The sequence below is a fragment of the Protopterus annectens genome, chromosome 8.part0, assembly GCF_019279795.1.
Source record: "Protopterus annectens isolate FY-2018-M chromosome 8.part0, PAN1.0, whole genome shotgun sequence".
Lineage (NCBI taxonomy): Eukaryota > Metazoa > Chordata > Ceratodontiformes > Protopteridae > Protopterus > Protopterus annectens.
This window is the reverse complement of record NC_056741.1, coordinates 252,791,783-252,811,622: the sequence shown is the minus strand read 5'-3', so window position 1 is coordinate 252,811,622 and position 19,840 is coordinate 252,791,783. Positions and strand designations below refer to the sequence as shown.

General features: G+C 38.6%; 1 protein-coding gene across 3 annotated transcripts in view; it reads left to right on the top strand.

Annotated features, from left to right (window-relative positions):
• CREB3L4 (cAMP responsive element binding protein 3 like 4) overlaps positions 1–19,840 on the top strand; it is a 467,239-nt gene that overhangs the window by 391,720 nt on the left and 55,679 nt on the right. For 2 of the 3 annotated variants that reach the window (XM_044079730.1, XM_044079731.1), the window contains exons 7-9: positions 1,605–1,673; positions 12,816–12,900; positions 16,280–16,376. In XM_044079730.1, the coding sequence (XP_043935665.1) occupies positions 1,605–1,673; positions 12,816–12,900; positions 16,280–16,376 (251 nt within the window). The remainder of the gene's footprint in view (positions 1–1,604; positions 1,674–12,815; positions 12,901–16,279; positions 16,377–19,840) is intronic. The other variant, XM_044079732.1, reaches the window with a different exon arrangement.

Below are 19,840 nucleotides of genomic sequence, written 5' to 3'. Positions count from 1 at the left end.
ACACTGGTTTTGTGAAGTATGTGTTTCATGGTTTGTGTTGGGGGGTGGAGGTTGCTTGGATGTTTGCTTTGGAGGTCTCTGTTGGTTTTGCAGATTTTTATTTAGAGCCTCTGAGTATGTTTTTGTGTATTTGTGTGTTTTTTGCCGGTGCTGGTTTAATGGGTCTATGTAAGACTGGTGGTGTGATGCAAGTATTTCCCTTCTCCTCTTGACTGTCTGATCCAGTCTTGGGTTGAGAGAGCTTAGCCTCTAGTTTGGCTGTATAACTGCATCTCTCGCATGTATATGTGTTTGGTGGTAGGAGGAGGGGGTTGTCTGTGTACATGAGGCAGTTGTAACATTGCCTCAAAATGCCCAGAGTCACCAGTTGGACTGGATAGTACACCTGAAACTGCCCTTTGGACATGCCTGGATAGACAAAGACTTACAAGGATGGAAATGAAACCTCCTAGGCTTGCATTTTCTGAAAATGTTTGCATATGTGAGTGTGTGGTCGTGCCATCATGTGGCCTTTGATAACAGTGAACTGTGAATGGCTGCTTGCTTGCAGCTCATTGTGAACATGGTGGCAGACTAACCTGTCCCATCTGTATGCTGACAGTATGCTACACATGCACATTGCAGCAGCGTATTTCCTTAGAGTGATTACAAACAGTGCATGCCTGCCGTCATTCACCTTGGCAGGTATGTGTAGCACATACTATCTTTTATAACAACATGCTGCCCGTGGCCATAGCCGGTCTTAGGCATAGGCCAACTAGGCATCCACCTAAGGCTCCATTCTAGCAGGGGTGCTTTTCCAGTATTTATTTATTTTTTGTAATAAAAAATGGTTTCTTTAAAATATGTTGAATGAATATGGAAAAACTGAAGAGTAAGACAAACTGTGAGAAAAAGGAAGTAAGGAGTAATCTGGATGGTGTAGGGAGACCAGGATGGGGGCACTGGGTGGTGCTGCGGGGGAGGGGTGCTGTAGAGCCCTTTACCTAGGGCGCCAGTTCACAAAAGGCCAGCCCTGTCCGTGGCTTGCTGGTTTGAGAGCACACTCTAAGTGCCAATTTGTCCAAAAGCTGTGGAGGTAATACTGTTTAACAGAGTTCTTCATACCATTCCAGCCTTCAGGTCTTAGAGTATACTGTAAATTAATTCTCTGCAGTCTTTGTCATTATGTTGCCAGTACACTTTCTTTTCTGTCAGTGTGAAGTGTTTTCCTGGGCTAACATCTTATACAGTGGTTTTAATGTGATAGTATGGTGTATACTCCAGTTGATTTCTAATTTAACATTACGCTGTGTAACTTCATTTTAAGCATTCTTAATGTATTCTTCCCAGTGTTATTAGTTAACTGCTTATGTCTCCCTTTATGCATTATCAGTTGCTTCTCTCTGAGCTCTGACTGATTAATATCTAATCTCTGACTGCATGCATTCATTCTACAGGTGTTCTGTGTAATTTTAACTATTCAGTACACAGACAAGATGCTCTTAAAACCATTTTAACTCACTTTATATCATCTGCTATGTAGGTAGTCCAATGTTTTACTGCTCCGTAATGTACTGTATTGCTTAGCCTTACCACAAAATTATTTTTCTGCTTCTTGTCAGGGTGACGGCTTGCTCATTACAGAACATGGAGCTGCACAAAAAAGTGGAGCAGCTAGAGAAAAATAACATGTAAGTATTTTACATTAAATGTCTTCAGACACTTTATTATATGATTGGCCTTTAATAACTATTTAAAACTCATTCAGTCATGTAAGTGGCAAGACTTGATAAGTGACAGTTGCTTATAAGTATTACACTTTTGTCTTTCTTGTCTGTTTTCCCACTACATTGTATTGGTGACTGGCAGAAGGGCCTTTACCAGCAACTGTGAGGGTTTTCTGTTTACCCTAACGCACATTTCTCTATGTCATCTTGGAAAAGTAGGACCTTCAAGTTGTTGGGCAATGGAGCTGGCCATTTAATAACGTGAATATGACTTTATAATGTTACTTGATGCTTATATAAGCAGTAATATGGAGCTGGCCATTTATTTATTTACTTACATTTGTTTACCGGGAAAGTCCGACTGGGCCAGAATCCCATTTTCAGTGGAGGCCCAGGGAGAAAATCTCCACAGAAATACAAACAATATACAATGATTAGATGGTACAACAGTATACATACAGTAAGATGCAGAATACACATCATCTAGTTAGTCTATACAAAGTAGCATTCCATACAGTTTTCTAGTAGATACAGGTTCAAAAAGAAAAACACGAGCATTTCAGTGAAGATCACTGTGAGAAAAAATAAAGTTAGTAGTGTGTAAATATTAAATAATAGTTATGAACAAATGACATTTCCTTGCTATATTATTTTTGAGTAGTAATGAACACCGAAGAGAGGGAGAAAATGAGATAAGGAGTGGACAGTGTATTGAGAGAGTTTTGTCAGTCAGGTCTGGCGCAGGAGCAATGCCAGTTCTTGGATATATGTTCAAATAGTTGCTTAAAACTGGTAGATTCAGGTGTGTTTCGGAGGGTGTGGGGTAGATAATTCCATAATTTGGCTATATGATTTGAAAATAGGGCTTCACCGTAAGTGTTGTTAGCTTTGTTTACTGTGAGAAAGTTTCTGTCTGCAGATCCTCGACTTCATAGGCATAAGTAGGGAACAACAAGTTCCTTGAGGGATGGGCAATTGTCAGGATGGAAGATGATATTGTGTGTGAATTTAAGTTGGTAGAGATGGAGAAGGTTAGGTAGCTCGAGCCAATTTAATTTATGTAGAGCAATACAATGGTGGGTTTGGTGGGGAAGGTTGGCTGCAAAACGGGCTATTTTGTTGTAGCAAGTTTCCAATTTGGTTAAGTCTGATTTTTTAAGTTGGTAAAGAGGGGGAAAGCATATAGGAGTGTAGAGAGGAGGAAGGTTCTGGATATAGCTAGTCTGATATTGTCAGTGAGGGATGGCTTGCTTCTGTGCAGTGAGCCAAATTTGATGTGAACTTTCTTAATTGTGGTGGCTATGTGTTGATCAAATTTGAGCACTCCAAGGAGTTTTATATGCTCAGCTCATTGGATGACTGTGTTGTTTGCTGAGAGAATAGTGAAAGGAGGGGTGGTCAGTGATTGTTTGGTAAATAGCATGATCTGTGTCTTTTTTGGGTTGAGGATTATTTGTGATTTACTTAGATATGTTTCTATATCATTAAAAGCTTGTTGGGCTAGTATTTGAAGGTCTGGTAAGGTATCTGCTGAGCAGATTAAAGTTGAATCGTCTGCATACTGAGCTACTGTAGCATGTGTTGTGGATGAGGCTAGATCATTAGAGAAGATGGTGAAAAGAAGCGGTCCTAATATGGACCCTTGGGGGACTCCAAGCGAGACAAGCAGAAGTAGTGAGAGTTCGGATTTCCATCATACTGCTTGTCTGTCAGAAAGATAGCTTAGGAACCAGGAGAGGGAAGTCTTTGATAGGTTTAGTGAGGCAAGAGTGCTAAGGAGTTTCTGATGGGAGACAGCGTCGGACGCTTTTGACATGTCTAGGAAGATTGATGCTACTTGCTGGTTTCAATTTCTCAGCTGGTTGATGGTGCTAGAGAAATTAATTAGGGCTGTGGTGGTGCTAATGTTTTGGTCTGAAGCCATGTTGGGAGGGAGAGAGAAGGTATTGTAGTAACTGAGTGTGGATACATTTTTTCCAGAATTTTGACACAGGGGGAAAGGATGGCTATGAGTCTGTAATTGTTTAATTCTGTTGATGTTCCTCCTTTTTGCAGGGAGGTGATGTAGGAAAATTTTCATAATTTTGGGACATATTGTTCTGCTATAGACCTGTTTACCAGAATAGAGATAGGCAGAACTATGGCATCAGCTGACAGTTTGAGGTACTCATTGGGGAGTTGTTCAGCTGCTAAGGAAGAAGGTTTCAGTTTTTTCAGCATTGTTCTTATGGTGTTAGTTGGGACAGGTTTGAGGTAAAAAAAGTTGTTAGTGTCCACATTAGGTGGAAGAGACAGAGGGGTAGAATTATTCCCTGTAACTAAGGAGAGGATAGTGTTTATAAAGTAGGTGTTGATTTGTGAAGCAATACTCACACTTTGGTTATAGGTTGTTGGTTCTGGAGTTGTAGCTTTACCTGGGTGGAGGAGTGAGTTAATTGCTTGCCAGAACTTTTTGGGATTGTTTTCATATTTGTTTTGCATAATTGTATAATATGTTTTTTGTCTAGTTTGAATTGTTTTTTTGTTTGATTGCGGTGCTGCTGGTATGCTAGAAGAGTTTTATTGTCTTTTGTTTTTTGGTATTAATGCCAGGTTTTGCCCCTTAGTTTTTGAAGTTTAATGGTTTCTTTTGATATCCAGGGCAATCTCTTATTTTTAACACAACATGTACGAGTTGGTGCTAAGCTATTTAGAATAGCTAGAAATGTGTCATTGAAGTATGTTATGGCCTGGTCAAGTTGGAGATGATAAGAGTGGTGTCCAGTTGCATTTATTGAGCATTTAATAACGTGACTATAACTTTGTAATATTACTTGATGCTTATATATGCTTATGTAATCAGTAATGTCAGACAAGGACCATATTATTTAAGTACTAATGCTTAATATGCTATGTTACATTGTTACTGACACTTCACGCTCATATTTTGAGTTAATTTGAGAAATGCCATTATCCTATGATTTTCCACAGTTTCTTGTTCCCACTGTACAATAGACCTCATAAATAAATATGTAAATGTGAGTGTTCAGCTGTTTAGTTATTGTTTAATGTGAAACAAACATATACATGTTAAGGAGTTCTGAAGTGGCATGTAATATAGCAAACTACAATCTTGAACACTGGAAAAAAATGCAGTCACCTTTTTGGCACTAATATCAACAATAATTTAAGTTTTGTTTCTTAATACTGTCAGATGTGCTTACTTTCACGTGTTCCCAGGCAGCACCTCTACCTCAGTCTCAAATAAGAAGAATTACTCATTGTCGCTTTTGGGATTTCTAAATGTAGGTCTGAGAGTCCGGTGCAGCATGAGATTATGTATTAGAAATGTTAGTTTTGCAGGAGCATTAAGTTTCTTCATATAAACAAGGCAAACAATAATGTGTTCTTATGTTTCAGTGCTAGAAAAGCAAGAAGAGAAATGGAACCAGTGGCATGCTGTTTTTGTTTTTTCTGCTTCAGTTCCTGATGTACATTGCAGTGATAAGGGCAGAACTTTTGTTCAAATGAATCATTTTCCTATTTGTCGCTATGATGTTCATGTTTTATAGCAGTAGAAGGGTTCATATTTTCATAACATGTTCCCTGATTCCCAGATATAAATAGGTGTTGGGGACCTATATATATTATTTTTGTAAAGGGGGGGGTTAGCAAAAAAGATTGTATTTAGTCCAAATTGAACTAAACAAATACAGAATATTTTTATAGCATCATGGGAGAATGTATCTAGATTTTTTTATCATGATAGTTAGATTTCACAAAGGCACCTAACACCAGTTCCATTGAGTTAAAGCACCTGACTGTGACTCAGACAACTCAGTTTGATTAGAAGTTTAGGCACTTGTTGAAGTGTGGGGGGAGGGGGGGCACCGGAGAAGAGAAGCTGAGACTTTGCCAGCTTGTCTTTCTTTGGGGAGAAGGTTGGGGATGCTGATAGTAGGCAGGGTATTACTGAGGCCTAAGTGGAGACTGGGGCTTAGAACATTAGCTAAGATAAACATGTGGTCAGGTTTTGGAGGCATGCCTTTCATTTGGCCGAAGAGAGGACACCCCCTACACCATTCCTTTTTGCAGTCAGAGGCGCATAGATTTGAAGCAAGAAAAAAATGGAACTAAAATGGCAAAGTAATAAAAAATGTACTTAAAATTTGAAACAAACACTCTCCACAGGGACCAAGCTAGGATAGAATACCAACCAACAGGATGGTAATTGTAATTTAGAGCTTTCATTCTTTATTAGAACTTCATCAAAACTAAAAATACACCCCTTTCATAATGTTTAGATTTGTTACTATCAAATCATGTGAGTTAACAAAGTGACACCACTTCCTTTTCCAACTGATGTTACATCACCAGTAATAAAATATTTTTATATTTGTGTAATTCAGATATAAAAGTTAAAACACTTTATGCACATATGTAATTACTTACACTAATACATCCACTACACATGCTAATACATTTTTTCTACAACCTTTGTGTTGTTAACAAACATTTTATGACAATGAATTCATTTAGTCTGGGCAGCTTCTCTTCAGTTAATGCTGTTTGCCATTTTACTTCCTTGTACTGTGGTGGTGGTGCTACGGTAGCGTTGTCGCCCCACAGTAAGATGTTGTCCTGTTCGATTCTCAGCTAAAACGTCTTCTGTGTGGAGACATGCGTGAATGGGCGTACCTTCGTTGAAGGTTGTGCGTCAGAGCTGGCAACTCGGTATGTAAAAATCTACTGCCAATCATTAGCGGACTGGAGTTCCGCTGTGGCGACCCTAACCGGGCAAAGCCGAAAGATACAACAAGATACAACATTCTAAATTGCTGTTAGTATCACTGTTAAAAAGTTACCTATCCACAAAATCTAACACATAAAAATGAAACTTTTTAAAGTTGTCACAGTTAGTAATGTGTTTTGACAAAGCATCACTTTAATCTTTGTTTTTAGTTGCTAAAATATGTTTGTATATTGTCTGTGAAATCTTCCTTGTGGTTTACCCACATAGAAGATAAACCATCGGGGGCTGGAAACCCAGCTGGGGTCATCTGGTTAAATGTGAGTGGCAGCAGTACCATAGAGGATCGTTGAGGGACATACCATGGAGCAGCAGAAGGTCAGCCTGTAGCATGGCAAGCTAACGTATTTATGATGGTTCAGATGTATTGCATGGTATTCAGAAATGTTAGCTTTATAGCTCCAGTTATGTGATGACATACATTTATTTATTTGTCTTTGTTTACCGGGAAAGACTGACTGAGTAATGCCCATTTTCAGTGGAGGCCTGGGGAAAAAACTTACATTATACAGTAGTGGCAAAAAAAAAGGCCACTTCAATTTTTTCACCAATAGTGCCTATTTGTTTGTTTTGTTTTTTTTCCATTACAACAACAATTACTGTAGCTGTATTCAGACTGGCAAGCAAATGTTTATTGAAAAACAGAGAAAAACACGTCTACACATCTAACAGTCAATATTTGGTATGATTTCCCTTATTCTTCAACACAACCTTGATACGAGATGGCATCCTGTGAAATAGTGATTTGCAGTATTCTGACATGATCTCAGTCACCCAAACATGTTTGATGACATCTTTTAAATCTTTTTCTGAAGTTGGCCAATGTGCTGCCACTTTCTTCTTAATGAAATTCCAGCAGTTTTCTATGACATTCTGAGATCCAGTGAATTTGATGGCCAGTCTGGAAGGAGCTGAATATGGTTGTTGGCAAACCATTTCTTGACTGTCTTGGGTAGTATGGCATGGAGCCAAATCCTGCTGAAATATTGTTGTTCCAGAAATGTTCATATGGAGTTTTACTTTTGAGTCAGCACAGAAATATACTTCGCAGCATTCACTTTTTCACCTTTGTCGAATATGTGAATTCCATAATGCCTTTTCGCTGAGATGTTTCCCCATACCATAATGGATGGAGGATGTTTGACTGTCTTAATCCATATACTTTGGATTCAGGATTCGCCAACAGGACATCTCACGTAATTGTAGCCTGACGCTTGCACTTACTGAAATATACTTACATCAGAAAACGGCACTTATTCCCACTACTCTTCAGACTTATCTTTCAAGGCAAGACAAAACTTTATCTGATCTTGAAGCTGCTACTTTGTCATCAGTGGTTTCTTAGCTGGTCTTCTTGCCACCAGATTAAAATCTTCTACTAGAAGTCATCTAACTGTTCTGGAGCTGATATTAATTCCCTGTTCTTTAGCCAGTTGAGCTATTCGAATAGACGAACTGTGAGGACTTGATGCTCTTTAGATATCTGTCATGTATGAGTGATGTTTTGTGATCTCGGACACAGCATAACATGTTGCACCGCCCAATCGAATGTTATTTTGTACTCCACATCGCGAAATAGCCAAACATTTAGCAATATCACATTGGGAGACGTCTCCGGAGTGCAGTGCTATAACTTGTCCCTTTATAAAGTCGCTTAAATCATGCTTTCTACCCATTCTGACCATTACAGATCATATACATACATTTATCAGTTCTCATACAATTTTTGGTAAAAATTGCTGCAGATAAGCAAAACTATGTAAACAGGAAACAAAGATACTCTAAACAATCAAAAAAGTGAAGAATATATATGTGTATATATATATATATATATATATATATATATATATATATATATGGATTTACTTCATAACATTGAAATATCAAAATACTGAAACTCAAAATACTGAAACCAAAATACTGAAAGCTCAAAATACTGAATACTCAAAATACTGAAACTCAAAATACTGAAAACACATATTATGCGTAAACTCAGCTTAAACAACATAAATCATAACAATTTCTACCAAATATATGCAGGGGCAAGCCCCTGCACTAATTAAATATATCAACTCCAAGATTGCACATAGTGTAGTTAAGTGCAATCTTGGAGTAGATATATATAATTAGCAGGGGGTGTGGGGGGCGCAGCCCCCCACATGAGAGGTGCAGGGGGGGCTTGCCCCCCTGAATATATTTGGTAGAAATTGTTATGATTTATGTTGTTTAAGGTGTGTTTATGCATAATATGTGTTTTCAGTATTTTGAGTTTCAGTATTTTGAGTATTCAGTATTTTGAGCTTTCAGTATTTTGGTCTTCAGTATTATGAAGTTTTGTCATTTTCAGTATTTTGAAGTTTCAGTGTTATGAAGTGAATCCATATATATATATATATATATATATATATATATATATATACACACACACACACACACACACACACACACACACACACACACACACACACAGACACACACACACACACAGACACACACACACACACACACACACACACACACACACACACACACACACATACATGTAAAGTAAAATTAGCATATTGCGAACATTACAGCCCATTTTGTTGAAAAACGATTGGTGGCCTTATTTTTTTGGCCACAACTAAGCACTACAGAGCTAAATAGTGATTTAGAGACATATATGAAAGGGCTATATGTAACAAAAAGTTTGGTTATTAACAACTCCTTTGCATGTCTCTGAATCGGACACTTAGTGCAGTTGGAACAAGTGTGCTAGTATCCCCTCCCAACCCATGCAGTGCCTTTGAGTAATCACCTGCAAGCGTGCACGTGCTGGCTCGCACACACGTGCACGTGTATAGGTATAGCCTTTCAGAACTTACCTGGTGCAGTGCTGCTTGCCCTGCTGCTGCCCGAGCTTACAGTGCGAGAACACCATGAGGTAGAATGTTCGGTTCCACTGCTCTGCTGCAGAGTTGTGCAGCAGTGCGTGCCTTTAAGACTCTGTGCGTCACTATTTCATTCCCAGAATAAGACTCTAGGGCAGAGCACATGATTATATTAGTCCCATCACTAGACTTCTGTATTTTCATGTAACATTAACTGTGAGACTGCAACAGTAGTCCGTGAGTCACACGCCCATAGCAAACTGAACAAGCGTGTTACAGAGTCGAGCAGTTCTCTGCGTGTTTCTGAATAATCTCATTATTTTCGTTATTTATTAGTTTACATTGGTTGATATGAAGCGTCTAAATGGGGAATAGCCTATTTTCAGTGGAGTCCCAATGAGAAAAATCCGCAAATGCATATACAACATACAGAGATAAATACATACATTTGTACAGGATACATTATTATTGTATATACAGATAAACTGAGAAATACAAGTCTGTCTAAGCTAAAAGAGTTTACATCAACTTTCTAGTTAACATACAGACAGATTAAACAAACCTAGTTGGGCTAATGCTGTTCGTATCTACTTACAAATAAACATTTGGATTATGAAGTCAAAATAGTTAACATAATTAGGTAATGGACATATAAAACATGACACAAGCTTTGTTACTCCCCAGCTGCATTTTGGTTGTGTGGAGAAATGCTTCTTTACACATACTGTTGTGGGAATGATAATATTAAGAAATAACACTCTGACATTATAAGAAAAGCAAACGATGTTTTATTTTTCTAATAACCAGCAGTGTTTCTGTTTTCCTATTTGCAAATAGGGAAACATCATTTCAAACTGTTGTACTGTCAGTTTGAAAGAACACCTAACGAGGAGTCTGAACCTTTGACCTTTTTATGGCCAATTGTAACAGGCTGGGCTTTTGTTATTTTAAGGTTTTGTGATTATTACAAAGATGACACATTTATTTAGATATTCATATTTTTCTAAGAAATTACAAATATTTTACTTTTTACATTAAATGTTCTTAATATTTTGAACAGCTTGTCTTAGATACGCTTTATCCAAAATAACAAATGTGTGATACAGTCTAGAAGTGCATGTTTAGTAAAACAATATATAATGAGACATTCGGCCTTGAAGAAGCACTGAATTTGCATCTAAGACAAGTTACAGAGTACATATGTAAGTAAGCATGTACAGTTATTAAATAAATCAGGAAGCTCACATTTCAGTGCTACGGTGCAAATCACAAATAAACATTACTTATCGGTAATCTTAGGAAAATAAAAGATGAGCTGAGTGATAGAATAGCTGCATTAAACATCAGTTGTCTCTGCACATTATTTTCTCTAGATCTAATAGTCCTTCGCCTTGGAATTTGTACTATTACAAATAGAGGCTTTTTAGCCTTTCTGCTATCTGAAGCAGAGACAGAAAAATATGACTGCAATTGTTGTAAAATAATTCATTAAGAAGTTACAAAACTGTAAGCAGAAATGAGCAAGGAATACAGTTTCTGATAAAGTAGCTCTACCAACGTATCCTGTCTCATGCAACTCTGACCACTCAAACGTGTTCTAAAATTACTTTTTAAGAACTGACGGGATTTGTAAGCACATTTCCATTTCCATCGCAGTATTTACATTTTAAGCTGTTTGCAATGAACCGTAGACTAAAGGGTAGATTCTTTAAAAGTTTGCTTGCACAGCTCGTGTAGAATGGATCGTCAAACCTATTTGACGATTTACAAGTCAGTGTCAGTGACTCAACAGATACCAAATTCCCCTTTGGTGCTGGCATATCAGAAGACTGTTTGTTCTGTTCCCACCTCAGGTGACTGGATTTATTTTCCATTACTGACATTATACTGCACCGTTGGGGGTGCTGCATTGCTGAGTGTGCCATCTTTTAGATGAGCTGTTAAAGTGATGTCCCATCTGTCTGTGTTGGTGATAAAAGATTCCATGTTATTTATTAGAAGAAGTAGATGATGTTCCTTGGTACTGTAGACAACTTTCCCCTAGTCAGAATGAATGCCACCTTGGGTGTCTTGTGGGAAAAAGGCTGTTGGTCCAGTGGGATTAAATTTATCAACAACGGGTAAATAACTTCTGACACTAGGTATCTCAGGGCTTGTCTGGTATCTCCTTGGCTTTCTTCTTTACTGTTCTCTACCAGGAGTATCCCTTGTGTTTCAGCATGTGCATTTGGCAATTAACAGGCCTGAAGGGTAATAAAATAGTCCACCAAATATGGCTGTGATGCTGTTGATGCAAATGCAACCTGTAAGGCATAAGCTTCCGAGTTAGTGGTAAGGAAATATACCTGGGTGAGGACAGTCTTCCTGTCTGACCACGTTAAAGCTAAACACCTCAGTGCGCAGCTTCAGAAGGAATTGCTTTTTGGACTCCCTGAAGACCACACGTTTGCAAAGCTGGGGGAGAGCGGTAAGACTTTTACTGCCATAATCCCCTATATAGTAGGAGTTGTTCCTCTAAAACTTGCTCCTCTCCTCGAAGGTATAACTAAGGAAAACAGTTTGAGGAAAAAGGGCCCAGTACAAGAAACAAAATTGCAAGATGATAGCGTGGAGGCCGTCAGGGCTGAGACCTCAAGAAAGAATATCTGTGACTCAACAGAGCTTGTTCTTCCCACAGCCCCATCAAAACCTATCTCCAGCCCATCATCACTTTAATTCAGCTGCCTCCACAAAACCCACCAACCAAAAAGTGTGAAGCTGTATGCAACTTTTGGCAAATGACTGCGAAAAAAATCACAAGTGACATCTTTGTTTTGAGAGATCTTTTTTCACTTTTTAACACCTTTATTAAATTATCGCTTGAGAAGTAGGCAAACCTACCATTATTATAAAAGAAAACAAACCATATTAACATGTTACCAGTAACATACATTATAAATCGCATATTTTTTTATAACTATCATTAGCCCAGCATTACATAAATTGCTGCGTTCCTGCCATCCCTTAAACCTCTCTCCTACTGAACATTATTCTGCATGTGCTAATCCCACAATTTCCATTTATTTCTATGTAATTTACTCCTTCCCTTTTCTAAAGATCCTATTTCCAGTTATTTGATCTTACAATATTCAGTACTTCATGTACAGTTGGTTTAGATTTTGATATCAGTTTTCTTGTGTTTTTTTTGGCAGCATGAATTAAACTTAACAAGGCCTTACTGTGTAGTGTGGTATGTATGATGCAAGTGATGCAACATTTTAAATGGGATCATTCCCAAGTTTTTGATGTCCAAAAAAAGGTACTTTGAGCTCTTGCAAATTGATGCACCCCATCCTTCTGCAGTCCCCTCTGTTAGATCCGTTGTTGTATGTATAGTGTCTGTTTAAATGCATTAGCACTGTTTCAGTGTGATGATGCTTAAATGTTGTGTTTCATTCTGGTTGACAGGTCCCTGGTAGCCCAGCTTCGGAAATTACAGTCTCTCATAAAGCAGACCTCAAGCAAAGCAGCTCAGACAGGCACTTGCATTCTGGTAAGTAAGTGGTTTGCATACAACTTTGCTAAATTATTAAACTGTTTAGAAAATTTAGAAGATAGCATCTGTCACACGTGATTTCTGTTGAAGAGTGAGTACAGGAAGCCGTAATGTTGATCACAAGGATCGTTGTTGCAGAAAACACGTAAATGTGTTGTAATTAGCAGTCATGGACTTGACTTTTGTTGTTTTCAGCATTGTAATGTTCCTAGCGCATGCAGAGATGCAGTCCCAAACCTTGGCTATTGGGGGAACTCGGCTATAAAATCGAGTGCATCTTACAACTTTACTCAGTTCTTTCTTGTTGCCTGAAAATAATGGTTACCTCACTCGTCTTCCTTAATTTATTAGTCATTGTTAGGTCTGTTGATCTTGGGAGTGATAAAAACAATCTGTTGCATCACGCTCATGAACTTGCTTATTTGCTTAGTGTTTTCCTCACTAATGAAGTTACAGGAGAAGGTTAACAGCAAGCACCATCACATTTTCATAAATACAAAAAATAAATGGTGGATATTGGTTCAGATTCAGTGAAAGTGCAGGGTCTTTTCCCTTTCTTAGGTTTAACAGCACATAAGTCTAATGGGGTGTAGTATGTTTTTATCATATGTTCATTACATCGAACATTTCGGAAGGAAACTGCATAATCGAAATGCTGGTTAATCGCAGGATACCTATATTTGCAAGATTGCTGCACATTGTAGAGTAGGAGGTGGGTTTACATTTTTTTCTATTTTGATATGAGTTTCGACAATTTGTGGTCGATCTAGTCAGTTAGAGATGAAATAAATGATAATCATATATAGCTATAACCGTTAAAATGGCTTTGAAAATATTAAGATTTTGCCTGTACCCAATGTTTTTTTTCCTGTAGTCTGCAACGATACCATCTTAGTTTGGTATAGATTTGAGCCTCATCAGTTGTGCCAGAATGCATTTATATCTGACAAATGTGAACACTGTGTTTTGATGGTAATGCTTTTCTTCCATTTTACAATATTACCTGCCATTTCTCCAGGTAGCAGTGAGCTTGCAGATGGTTAAATAAAGCATTCATTTCTGACAGGTATTCACTTATCTTCTGATCAAAATTCTGTGCATTCCTGGTAAACTGTTCTCTGTTGTGGGAGACCATTATAAACAGACAAGACAGAAAGCATTCCTGTCAGTAAGTGCTTGGGATCCGGCATTATCTGTGAATATTCATCTTTTTACAGTTTGTCTGCAACAGCAGAGTACATAGGCAGACGGATTAATATGCAGGGTTCGATTACATCTGGCATGTCTCTTGACTCCTCTGGTATTCACAAATTATCCAAGCATATGTGGCAGCAGTTTGGTAGAGGTTTTCCTCTTTGTAAAATTCTCAACTTCCTTGGTTTTCGACAGGGACTTAAATGCCTTCTGGTGGGACTGTAGCACGGTCTTCTGGATGCTTTCCCTCATGTCCCTTTTATCCAGAGTTTTACTGAAAGCTGTGAGCAAAAATCATAAGGATGGAAAAACTGAAACTTCAGGAAAAGTCTAGCAGCATGTACTTGGAATGATCTTTTATTCAACTTAGTATTAATACTAAGCTGAATATTCAACTTAGTATTAATACTAAGCTAAATAATGTAGTATTTTTGAAGATAGTTAATGACAGATTTTCTCTGATTGAAAGGAAAAGCTTATTCCGTAAACTTGGAGAGTGTTGTGTAATATATCTATCACTTTTTTTCAATTATTGACATTTATAGTTAGTATTAATCTCCCCAGTATGGAGTTTACTCTGTCTGCATTTCATTCTAGGCACAGACTTTCAAATAGAGCCAGATCAGACATTGACTTATAGACCAATCAGACAGTTCCTAGTAACCTCAAGAAACAGACTATAGAGACATTTCCTAAAGATTCAAATTTTCCAACCTTATGATTCTTCTAGTACAGAATGATTAGACTTTTTCAACTTGTTTCAGATGTCTTGTTCGGAGGACTGGGAACACAGGATTGTGTTAGTGAGAAATAAAGTGGTACAGTGGTCGCCATGAAGTTCATAGGTTGGTACTAGACTATCGGCCCTCGTGTCTATACAAGCCTAGCCATAACAATTCCTTGGCTATTTCTTCCCACAATATTTACTTCCTTGGACCCCTGTGTAGCAGGGCGACTGACGTGATCCCCGGGGTGAATTTCCTATCTCCCATCCAATCGTCAAGGTTCCTTTTTAAGAAGGCCAAAGAGTTGCTCTTCTTGACATGTATGGGCAGTCTATTCCAGAGTCTAGGGAGTCTCTGGGTCAGGAACCTATCCCTCCAGCATGTTTTGTTCTTTGTGATGACAAGGTTTAGATCCCTGGAGCGTGTGGCTCTGAGGGATTGGGATTTCTTTAAGTTTAGCATGTCCAACAGCTCTTGGTTTGACATGGCCCTGTATGTTAAGCAGAGATCGCCTCTGAGTAGACGATATGCGACAGAGTATAGCTGGAGTTCTTTTAGATGGTCAGCATAGGCATTTGCTTTAGGCCTGTGATTCTTTAAGTGAGGTATTTCTGCTGCCTTTACAGTTGTTACAGATGTCTTGAGAGGTACTTGAAGGTACTTGAGAGGAAGCTGAATCGACAAATGCTTTGGATAAGAAGAGTTACAGACTATGCTTTTCTGACTTTGGTAGTTACAACCTGGTCATTTTTTTCCCTGTCTACCATTGTCATTAGATTTTTAATGATAATGTTTTTTTAATAATTCAGCTATTTATTGTGTAATCATAACTTGTCCTTTCTGCCATTTCTAATGATGCCACATTTAATGACATTAACGGTTAGGGCATTACAGTGAGTCAACATTTAATGACAATAAAGGTTAGGGCATTACAGTGATGCAACATTTAATGACATTAACGGTTAGGGCATTACAGTGATGCAACATTTAATGACCTTAACGGTTAGGGCATTACAGCTGCACCAGATGTCTACTACTTGTTGACCATATTGGAGAACTTTTTTGAAGCAGTTACTTCCTCCAGTTTGCATTTGTCATCATATTTTGTTATCTGTATTCTTTTTACTGCTTTTATATCCAAGAAGAACAGTTCAAAAAGAACTGGCTCCAGTACATAGTCCTGTGGGTCACCACTGCTAACCTCCATTGGGGTAAGCAGGTAACCCTCATCCTGACTTGTTGTGGCCTGCAGCTTAACCAGTGTTCTAGCCAATGGATTGACATTAATGCTTTTAACTTGTTAGTTCCTGATTTTAATTAGTCAGTTACTCCCTTATATGGAATATTGTTGAATACCTTAGTAAACTGTACTCTGTTGTAAAGGTAAGATGTTGAAATTTGCTCTTAACGGCCTGCTGGAGGCTGCCGACTTATAACCTGTTCCCATATATTTGCAGATTTTTATCTTCTCCTTGGCATTGATCCTTTTCCCAAGCTACAGTCCTCTTTGGTCACGAACTGCTGTCCACGAGGATGACTATAAACCAATGGGAGGTAAGATAGAGCTCTCCACTATAAAACAAACAGACTAAAGCTAATAAGATATGAATTTGTGGGTGTACCTAAGCCATAACATAGTTTTTTAAAGTATACAAAGGAAACCTGAATAGTTGCAGTAGTAGAGGTATATTATAGGATGTAAATATGTATGAAAAGTATAAGAACTTTCCATGCAGTCTGAATTGTTGTGGGAGGAGAATGGAATAAAATTTCCAGTACAAAGTTGGTTGGCTATCACAGAGGGATAAAACCCTGACTGTGGCACAGAGGTGTAAAGCCCTGGATGTGACACAAAGAGGTAAAGCCTTGAATGTGTTTGAAAGGGTTAAAGCCCTGAATGTATTATAGAGGGGTAAAGTCCTGACTGTGGCACTGAAGTGTAAAACTCTGACTGTGGCACTGAGGGATAAAGCTCTGACTGTGACACACAGGACTGACTGTCCTGACTGTAGCACCAAAGGGTAAAACCCTTCACTGTGTCACAGAATGGTAAAGCTGGGAGTGTGTTATAGAGGGATAAAGCTCTTACCATGGCACATAGGGATAACCCCCTGACCATGGCACATAGGGATAAAACCCTGCTTGTGGTACAGAGGGGTAAAGCCCTGACCATGGCACAGAGGGATAAAGTCTTGACATTGGCTGAGATGATCCAAGATAAAACTAGTGACCTGGGTGCTGGAGAAACTGGTGGAGAAGGTGAGAGCTGGCAGCTAATGCTGGCTTACCTATCCTTGAGGACTATGGTGGGACTGGAGATATGGTGGGGCTGGAGAGGGAGGGTGTCTAAGTCCACTACAAGACTGGCATCTAATGGAGGCAGGGTGCCATAGTAGCAGCAAGGACTGAGGTGGAGCACCTACCAGCAGCACATTTGTGCATTCTAGCAGGCACTGGACATGAGTGGAATTGGGCATTTTAAATGAGCCTGCATTTTGAGAGTTCCAACTATTTAAGGAGCCCCAAAGGAATTTAGGCATATGGCCATATAAATAACCTGGTGACTGCCTGGGTGTTGGCTCCTCCCAAAGACAGACTTCACTGGGATGACAGGGAAAGCTGATGCTCCACAGGCAGCTGGGAGCAAAAAGCACTAATAGAGGAAAAATCTTCATCAGAAAATAAATTCTAGGAATATGATTAATTTAAGGATCTTTATTCAGATTGTTTTGAAAGCCATTATTTTTGTTGGGATGAGAAAATATTGTAAACATGGCGTTCTATTCAAAGATGTTTGTAGCTTGTGTGTGTGTTTCTCAAACAGTACATTGGTAATTGTGTGGACATATCCTTTGTGCTGTACATGTAGTTCAGTTTATAATATTAAATTGTTCATTGTATTCTTAAGACATCTGAAACATCCATTTTATTTGTCTCATAAATGAACACAGTTCAGTGCTTCCTCCTTCTGTTGCCACAGTCCGTCCTTATCATATCCTGTGACAACTGTAGGCATTGTCATATTCTGGTGGATTTTTCATTCATGTGTCCTAGATTTTACAAGTAAATATCAAACCTTTTATCTATCTAGGTTAGATGATAATTCAGATTTTTTACCTGTTTTGGGTGATGCAGCAAAGTGATACAGTAGGTTCAGGGTTGGTGCACACTTTCCTTTTTGACTTGATTAGGACATTGATCATTTTTTGCCTTGACACACAGTAAATACTTTTAGAGTTTTATTAAGTTACCCTGCTGTTCTAGCCTTCAGTATAGAGTAACTAAAACATTTTCAGCAGAATTTTCTTTGAAAAAAGCATTGCATTGAAACTAGTTGAAATACAGTCTTACAGAAGCCGCAGTAACAGCAGTTTTACAACAGACCGACTCATGCCACCCTTCCATATACAGTAAATATAGTATGTAGTATGTATGTGTGTGTGTGTGTGTGTGTCTATATATATATATATATATATATATATATATCTTCCAGTATAATGTAATGGCTCCATTGGTGTTGAGAGAGGAAACAGGTCTACTAGGTACACACTAACCAAGCAATAGTTTCATTTTGGAGTTAGGCATGTAATAATGGGTGTTGGGTATAGCAGGGTGTTCTGGGTGTCTGGCCATTCTGAGAGAATGCCTGTTAGTTAAGGTAATTAGGCACAGAGGGAAGCAGGTGTCTATGTAAGGCACGGGCACAGAGAAGATGCAGAAGTCAAAACAAGTCAAGAGGACACGTGAAGCCTGGGGGGTGTGGGGGTATGGAAGGCTCAACAAAGAGAAATGTGCACCACCCATTGGGAAGTCTGTTCCGCAAGTGTCTAACATACCTCTCAATTGTACCAAATTCCTCGGTATTGAGGACAAAATAATGTGGTGTCATGAATTTCCTAGTGGCCCATTCAGTTCATGATTTTTTTTATATTTATTTACAATTTTAAGTTATGGCTGATGTCATCGTGCATCATCAGCATGTCCTGCAACATCATCAGCTTGCAGGGGCATGTGTGATGACATCAGCTTTGTGAGGCAGTGCCTAACTGCCTGTCAAACTCAAAGACAGTTCTGTCTAAATGTCTTAAGTGTACACACTCTCTCAGACATTGGTTACTACTGCTTAAGGTTTTAAGCAAGCCAGTGTTCTACTTTGAATCTCAGGTTTCAGCTCACTGAATATTTGCAAAAGTATCTCAGCTAAGTAAGTGAAACATAAGGTAGCAGCAGTGAAGAAATGAACACTTCATGGTGAAAGAGAAGGCTATGTGGGAGAAAGTGTTTACAAACTAATCAGACGCCTTGTCAGGAAACTACATGTAAGCAGTTCACAAGTGTCTCATTTCAGAAAGTCTTAGAAGGTACGTACAGGAACATATAAAGCACACTGTTAAAGCATTGTTACCATTGTACAGCTATAACCCCCGCCCCCCCCCCCCAGCAAGTACAGGTTTTCATTTTTATTACATAAAAGTTCTCCATATTATACTATGTAGGGAAACACAGACTACACTTCCTTAACAAAATTAGTTAAAAAAGGTCTGATTATACAAAAGTCTCCTGTTTACAAAATATCCTAAGGATAGACCCTCTCCCAAGATTCTTGCAGCAATGTTTTGCCATTCGTAAGTAGGGTTGTCATCTATAGGGCATCATGTGCGTGTGTGTGTGTGTGTGTGTGTGTGTGTGTGTGTGTGTGTGTGAGATAGAGTGTGTGCGTGCGCATGGTGTTTGTTTTGAGTTATGTCTGATATCTACTAGGATGGAATGAGAATCTCTATGCAGGTAGGTAGTACTACATTGGAAAATACAGGACTGTGTATACGTAGCCAGTGGCATCTAAAGAACCTCGTATATTAAAACCAAGAGAAACCCAGAAGCTAGGGGAAAAAATAAATTTTTCCGGGGTACTGCTGCAAGTCTTTTCTTATCCTCTTATAGGAAACAATCCATCAGGGAAAACTTCGTTAATTAGAAATAAAGTTTTGGCTTGGGAAAACGGCTGAAGTGAATATTCA